At 41.7% G+C, this 8,450-nt stretch overlaps 1 protein-coding gene across 1 annotated transcript in view; it reads right to left on the bottom strand.

Annotated features, from left to right (window-relative positions):
* Window positions 1-7,862, bottom strand: part of LOC103732862 (NXPE family member 2-like) — a 9,769-nt gene extending 1,907 nt beyond the window's left edge. Inside the window, 3 exon segments of the mRNA XM_008831583.3 lie at window positions 50-75; window positions 1,998-2,029; window positions 7,341-7,862. Coding sequence (XP_008829805.1) covers window positions 50-75; window positions 1,998-2,029; window positions 7,341-7,747 — 465 coding nt within the window. The 5' untranslated portion in view covers window positions 7,748-7,862.
* Between the last annotated feature and the right edge of the window lie 588 nt (window positions 7,863-8,450).

Genomic DNA, 8,450 nt, shown 5'->3' with positions numbered 1-8,450 from the left:
GCATAACCAACTGTGACTAGTAATAATCAGATACATAGAGATGAGAGACACATGTGCAAACATCTAAGTGTTTGTAGCATTAAAAATGAGTCTTTCTGTAGGAAACAGTATATATATATTTTGTCTTTTTGAGACACGGACTCCCTGTAGTCCCAGCTGACTTGAACTCACTATGTAGACCAGGCTGGCCTTGAACTCACAAAGATCCACCTGCCTCTGCCTCCCAAGTGCTGGGACTAAAGGCGTGTACCACCACGCCTGGCAAGAACCTTAAATGCTTATGTCTAGACCTGAAATAATATTCTCAATTTGGCTGCTTTGTGCGGAAAAATAGCCAGACCATCATGAAATCTTTGTTCTGAATCCTCCATTGTTGACATAGCCTAGGTTACATTGACCACCTCATACTGAGCTTTCCATCCTGGTAAGTGTTCTAGTTAGCTTTAACTGTCAACTTGATAAAGCCTAGAGTCGCCTGAGTAGGGAGTCTCAATTGAGGAACTTTCCAAATCAGATCAACCTGTGGGCATGTCTGTGGGGAGTTGTCTTAATTGTTAAGAGTGTACAAGGACTCAGTCCATGATGGCAGTAGCATCCTGTGGGCAGTGATCCTGGGCTAAATAAGAAAGCTACTTAAGCACGAGCCAGTGAGTGAGCCAGAAAGCAGCATTTTCCATGATTCTTGCTATACCTCTTCTGCTGAGAAGACTTCTTTGGTCAGAGATAATGCTGTGTGGAATAGCAAGAAAGGCCTGTGTCCTAGTTCCTGCTTGCATTCCTGTCCTGACTTCCCTCAATGATGGACTGTGACCTAGAAGTGGAGGTCAAATAATCCCTTTTCTCTTTGAAGTTTTGGTCATGGTGATTGTTAAAGCAACTAGAACAGACAACTTTTATATTTGGCACTTAAAAATCACATTTTCATCATATGCCTGTATCTTTGAGTTTGAAAGGATAAGCTTAGGAACTTACATTTTTCCACAACTAATTACATATATCAGATTCATTGGTGGTTAAAAAAACAAAATAACAACAGCCTGACACTATCTGGTAAGAAACTTCCTGACTTTAATAGAAATTACTGTCCAGGCAAAGTATGTGGTAGTGCGGGGTGGGGGTCGGGGGGACAGGAAAGACTTGATGAGAGTTCAAGTTGCCTCGAGAGTCTAAGAACTAACTTTCCTATAAGAGTTAATCATGGATAGAGGTTGCCCAAGTAGAGAAGAAGTCCGTCTTTCCAACAGACTGTGTGTTGTCGTTATAGGCCTGTATTCATGATTTATTTACATCTGTGCTCTCCACTGAGCTTAGCAGAATTCATTGTATACAGTAAGTCCTTGCTAAACATTTGCTGAATGTATGAAAAAGGGATAATGAGTAAATAGATAGCTGTTAATTAGTATAGTGGAAACTACTTGCTTCACTGAAATTCACTTTAATTCCAGTACAACAGAAACATCATTTTATGAATGAGCTAATGCTGTATTGGCCATCACAGTTCATGAGATAAAACTGAGAATGATCCACAGAAATGGCTAATTCATAGAAGTTTAAGGGGTGTGGTTTAACTAAAAGGGAAATTAGAATGCACCAGAGTAATTTCCTAAATCTGACCTCTGCACCTCATTGAGGATATTTCCACCTACCCCCGGTACTCAGCTGTTGACTTTGGGGGATAACCCTTAAGTTTAAATGCAGATAGCCTGTGCGTTTTGAGAGAGAGCAGCTATAATAAATGGCTTTCTTAGATTTTTATGTCTTAATTAGGATGAAAGTTGGTTTAAATTGCTATGAAAATATTTTCCAAGGATAAAATCCCTTCTTTAAAACCTAAGGTGAGCTAATAACTTCTATCCCCCCCTCCCCCCCGCCAACCAAAGTGACAGACCAAAATGTTTGAAGTAGAATAAACATGGCTCAGAGTAAGGCCATTGTTAACATCCCATTAGCAAACTGTGACCATGGAAGGACTCACTGCTACATGGCAGTGGAGGTCAGGTTCTTCACAATTTCAACTGTTATGTTGGACCTTCAAGAAATGGACAAATAAGTCAGGCTAACATCTGTCTGGATCTTTAAGGATGAGTCTCAAAAAGACCGAAAAAAAAAAGAATGAGTCTCTGGATAGATGGATTGAAACACCCTTAATGCCCTACAAACACTTATCTTACTTTCTTTTTCCTTCCTTCCTTCCCTCTTTCATTCCTTCTTTCCTTCCTTCCCTGTTGCTATTATTTTAATACAGCTAAGATATTCTGGTGAAGTAAATGTGTCAGTATTTTAGAACATTCTTCCCATATTCACAGTGGGGATCTAGAAATTCAGAGTGTCACTTTTTCTCCATATGCATTGACCCATAGCGCTATCTATATCTGTCTGTCTGTCCGTATCTATCTGTAACTCTAACTCTATATGTCTATCTCTATCTCTATCTCTGTCACCTATTTTTCTATCTCTGTCTCTCTCTATAACTCTATCTATCTATCCATCTACCTACTTGCCCTCTAATTTCACCTTTCAGACATGTCCACTCTGTGGCCCACAGGCTGCATGCATCCAAGGATAGATATAAATACGGCCCAATGTGTTTGTAGACCACAATGTCATGTCACAATACCAAACAACTGGACATCTTGTGTGGTTGTCTATGACCAGCTTTCTTCATCACCTTTGCCACCTGTAGTCATTCAGGACCTCATCAAACTTGTTCTAGGTGAGTGATTCTCAGACTGCAGAGCCTCACTTCCAGAATTTCTGATTCAGTAGCTCTGGGGTTGGGCTCAAGAACTTGGATTTCTAATAATCCCTGTGGTGAAACCAAAGCTACTGGTCCAGGTACATCACCAGCATTGACCTAGGCTATTACAGTACCTTTCTGGTCCTTTTGTTGAACCCAACCATTTTATTCTCCTCTGCAAAGTCTTCATGTGACTTTCCATCAACAGCCTATAGAATAATCTAGCAAATAACCTCTTATAAATATCTACATCTTCAGCTTTATCTTCAACAATTTTTCACGTTCATAAAGTTAACTTCCCATATTTTATATATCCTTGAAAGTAGAAATTCCATCACTCTTATTAGCTGTAATATTTTAAGTGCTTGGTCCAATAAGTGTCACCTCAAGGAATCAGTTCTAACAATTCAGCTGGCAGCTGTATCCCATGAAATAAAATTCATTCATTCTTTCTTTCAGAATGAAATCCAGAGGGAGAAGGTAGGACTTCCAGAGTCAGAGCTGAGGAAGGTGGGCATCCCAAAGACAGAGTTGCAGAAACCTCCAGGAAAGACCAAAGGGAATCTTTTCCAAGACTAAAAGGGTATTTCTTTGAATCCCAGAAGAGGTGTTTTCAGACAAAGTAAAAATAATGTCTTCTGTGGTCTATTCTATGTCCTTCATCTAGCCCAGGAAAGGCTGAAAACAGTTAAGGGACCAAGACCTGACAAGCTTGTCAATTGGGTTACAAAAGCCAAAGTATGATAGTATATTAAAACTAGGATTAAAATACATATTGTTTGTATGAAGATAATCATGTCTTGGCTTTATAATTATATAGGTATGCATTTCAGACAATAGTCTGGGAAATTAGACTACTACACAAGAACTTAGAATTGTGAATACTGTCACCTGTATGATGCCCCTCCTGTGGCAATGCCTCATTTACCTTCCTTATCGTGATTACCTACAAAACTCTTCTTTTAAAAAAAAGAATTTCTTGTTAAAGTCTGAAGTCCTGAATAGCTGAGGTCTCTGATTTTGTACCCAGGGTTTGAAGACAGAACTCTAGTAAGAAAACAGCACTAACATTTGAAATGAAAGGAATTCAGCTAGGTCACTGAGCTCTTAAGAATGAACTTGGCTTGGGTTGAGAAGCCTAAGCCAATGTGGTGGTTAACACTGATTGTCAACTTGGCAGGATCTAGAAGCACCTAAGAAACAAACCTGTGGGTGCATCTGTGAGGACGTTTCTAGGTTAGATTGATTAAGGTGGGAAGACTCATCCTAAATGTGGGAAGTTCATTCGATGGACTGGGGTCCTTGACTGAATGAAAACCAAGGTGAGCTGAGCACCAGCATTCACCACTCTTGCTTCCTGACTGTGGATACTCTACGACCATCTGTCTTAAGCTCCTGACCCAGGCCTTCCTATCTATGATAGACTGTACCTTCAAAGGATGAACCAAAATAAACCCATCCTTCTTTAAGTGTCTGCTTGTCAGTACTGGGTCACAGCAGTGAGAGCAGCAATTCGTACAGGGCCCAGAACTTAGCAATGGAATAGTCCCTGAGGGTTCTTGGACACATAATTACCTGTGAAATAGATTCCTTTTATAAGCACTAAATCACTTCTAAGGAGACTGTTCTCTCACATAGTGGGTGTGGGGGAACATGAAATGTCAAACAGAGCAAGGAATATGGGAGGAAACTGTGTCAATTATGACATAAAATAATTACTGTCATGAACATAGCCCATGATACGAATAAAGCACTTTTGCCTTTTACAAAATACATGCAGATTTGCCAGACACTTGGGGACTTTGGATTTCTGAGATATAACTGATAGATAAAGTAGCCTATGGATGAATCAGGTTGATCAGGAGAAAGCACCAGGACAGAGATAAAACTCCATCAGAACAGAGTTTATTAGCAAAGGAACACATGGGACAGATTCCCTTTCAGGCAGGGAAAATGTCTGCCCCCAGTCCTGAGCTGGGGTCTTTTTAAGGGGGGAAGCCTCTGCTTCCTGCAGAAGGTGGGAAAATGCATTTTTTTTTTTTTAAATTGGGCCGTGGGGGGAGTGGGAGAGTGGGACTGTTAAAACCTGTCCTCTTTAGAGATCAAAGGGGAAGCCTGCTGTATTGGCCAAACAGTGGAGAAAAGTCTGCTTCTCTTGACTTCAAAGACCAGGGTGCTTATCAACTCAGTTCCCTTCTCTCAGGGTCTTGTGAGGCCCTGTTGGTGAGGGGGCGGGGCTATCTGAACCCTAACAATAACCAGAGAGCTGTGCCAGTATGAGTCTTCCAATCCAGGCTTAACAAATTCTACTTCAAGAGGGATGGAGAAGTGGCCAAGAGGAAAGACAGAATCACATACAGCACTCCTGTTCCAAGAGTTAAGACAGGTTTTCAAGAAAGAAAAACCTGTTTCTATATCCCCATGATCAATTTTCCTTTGCTTATTACTAAAACTTTTATTTGAAAAAGCCCAGCTTCTTTTGGATGACCCACAGGATAAAGATACGAATTTTCCAATGCCTTTGTGTGGAAAACAAGTGTGTGGGGGGGATCTTGTAGAGAGGAGGCATCAGCTGTGCCACGCTCTCCTGTCCTTTTGTTTGCATTGGATTTGAGCTCGTACTTCCTGGATGCTATTCTGTTCAGTTTATTCTTCTGGACACAGATCATAAAACCAAGGCCTTCCAACAGCAATAGTTGCCAAACTGTGGAACCACAGTCTTAAAATGATCTATCAAATAGGGGCTCTGCAGTCAGTAAAGTTTGGAACCCCTTCTAGCCTTGGTTGAAGACAAATACATTAACATTTCTGAGAAGTCTTGCTGCAAAGTTCTTACATTCAACACCATCACTGAGGACCTTCTTAGTGTCACTATGCTAAGTCTGTGGCCCTCGGTGGCTTCCTGACACACCCATGGCTTCTGAGGCCCTGCTTAAGCTTCCTGAAGCATCCCAGAATGTTCTTGCCTTGGGTCCAATTCCCTCTCTTAAAAATGGTATTTTCTCCCCAAGTTCACACAGCTTGCTCCTATACTTCATTCAGATTGCTGCTCAAGACAGGCCTTATTTTATTATGTACCAATAAAATTTGTATTTGGAAAAAAAACCTACCTATTTTTACTAAACAATACGATCAAGGGATTTTTCTGTACCTTGATGAAGAAAATAAGTACTTAAGTTGAACTAGGGGCCAAGAGGAAACATGGTCACAGAGACATTGAGGGGTGCCTTTATATCTCACCTGAGTATTCTTTTTATTTATTTTCAATTTTTTAATTAATTAATTAATCTTTGTGTGTGTGTGTGTGTGTGTGTGTGTGTGTGTGTGTGTGTTGCCTGCTTGTATGTAAGCGCACCATGTGCATGCAGTGCCAGAAGAGGCCAGAAAAGGGCATCAGATCCCCTGAAATTGGAAGATGGTTATGAGCTGGGAGTAAAACCTGGGTCCTCTATGAGAGCAACCAGTATCCTTAACTGCTGAGTCATCTCTCCAATCCCCCTGACTATTCTTTTAAAATAATGTCAACCATCACATTTGAATTCCTTGCTCTAAGGATTTCCTGCTACTAAACCATTTATTTCTTTGTTGTCTTTCTATCTCACTAGAATGTTCTTTACCAATACCTAGGGCTCTGTCTGGAACATAGAAGACGCTGTTTATAAATTGAAATGAATGAATGTGGAAAAAATATATGAATGTCAGTGTTGCTTCTCAGAGTTTTAATGGTGTAATGCTATGTTGGGGGAAAAACATGCAGTAGGAGAACGAGACAGAACCAGCCCTTCACCTGGCAATGCAGAATGCTTCCTGGAGAAAATAGTGTCTAAACCAAGGGCTGGGAAATGCCACATGTCCAATGACAGTTCAACTTGACTGGCAGGAAATAAAACAGCATGCAGAGGAGGCAGGCAGCTGCAGAAGGAAGTCCCTGTGAACACGACAGAGTTTGCATTTCACCCTTAGAGCTCAGGACGCATTAAAAAAAGAAAAAAAAAGTAACATATTTATATTTTAGAAGCATGAGCTATAGTGCAACACAGAAAAAAGATGAAAGAAATGACTGAGCCCAGAGAAACCAGCGCTGGACGTCACTGCAGCAATCTAATCGAGGGCTGATGAGAGCTTATCCAAGACACAGGCAGCAGTGATGGGCAGGAACGAGTGTGTTCAGGAGATGGTTGAGAGGTAGTTTGTAGGATTAGATGGTTGGTTGGATTAAAGGACAGAGTAAACTGAATAACGAACCTACCCATCTATTAATACTGTGGGGATAATATTTCATAAAGACAATATAGGAAACAATGGTTTATACCGCCTGCTGAATTTGGAATTACTACCCACCATGGAAAGCAATTGGTACATACTGTTGAAAGCACGTCCCTGGCTACGTTCCTTTTAGCAAACGGTCCCAGAGGCGACCTAGTTGGGCCCTGCACACATAATAACCCAGTTCAGTTGCATCTGGAGGATGGAACTAATTATAACTCAGTCGACAGCAACTGAAATAATACGACATTTTGATTAGTCAAAGCTAATGTATTAGATAGTTCAGATCCAAAGTCTGCATTTCTGTTTGCCTTACTGCATTTGCGGTCATGTTTACCTGTGGAAAAGGCTCCATTCTTCCTCGCTAAGGTAGGAAATACCTCTATTCTTTGTGCGCATGTGCGTCAGTGCCTCACAGGAAACATGCGGAGGCCTCACGCAGTAGAAAGCTTCTTGGTCCCGAGCATCCAGGTATTGACACAGCTCAGTGCTTGTGTTTAAGGTCAGGCCACATTCAGTGAGGACATGCGAGGTGCCTTTAGAAAACTGGCCAGTGAAGATGATTCTGTCGTAGCCTTGGTTCCTCGCCCTCCAGAGAGCTGACACCCCTTCACTGGGGTGGATGAGCAGGATGGACAGGGAGACTGGACCCTCCCAGAACAGAGTGAAGCTGACCAGGTAGGTGCCGTTGTTGAAGTCTGTCACCTTTCCAGTAGCACCTGCCTTCAGGGCTGGGGTGAGCATCCTGGCCCTCAGGAAGTCCCCACCGTACTCCTTCCTGCGTCCCAGGTAGTCCCTGGCCTCGAGGAGGACGTCCAGCTGGTCCCCCCTGCAGTATGTGTGTCAAGGGTTGAGGACGGTAGCCGTGCTGTGCATGGCACTGGTGGTACTGTTGAGGTGGGTGAATCTGGGTGGGATCTGGGTGGGATCTGCTGGTCCAGCTTCTCCAGGATCTCCCTGACTCTCAGCTCTGTCTCTCTTGGTGAAGCTGATGGATTCAGAGTTTCTTCAGAGTACAAGAACTCTTTGAACTTGCACCATCCTTTCAGAGAGATGGGTTCCTTAAGTGGAGCAAGAACTGATGTATTGAGGGTGAGAGGATATGCTTACTACGAGCAGTTAAGAGAGCTTGCCTTTCAATACACATTAGAATGGTTTGTTTTACCTATTTCATGTGGTGAAATTATGTTAGAAATCAATTACTAGCTTTCAGTTGCAAATTATAGGAACTGATTCCCGTGTAGTGTGACTTCTACCTCTGCCTGCAGATGGTTTCTTTTGGAAATCATTGGCTTAAAAATTAAGTAGATATAATAAATATGAACTGTTTCATTACTGAATTTAGATTTTCTCCCTTCCATCCCCTTTTCTTGATGAAAATCATACAACTATAATATACAAAACCTGGAAAACAAAGTAAATATTTAAAATCATGGTCTTGCTTACT

Source organism: Nannospalax galili, unplaced genomic scaffold (assembly GCF_000622305.1).
Source record: "Nannospalax galili isolate Female #2095 unplaced genomic scaffold, S.galili_v1.0 scaffold36, whole genome shotgun sequence".
Lineage (NCBI taxonomy): Eukaryota > Metazoa > Chordata > Mammalia > Rodentia > Spalacidae > Nannospalax > Nannospalax galili.
Note: the sequence above shows the minus strand (reverse complement) of the source record. Positions and strands in the feature narration are given on the sequence as shown.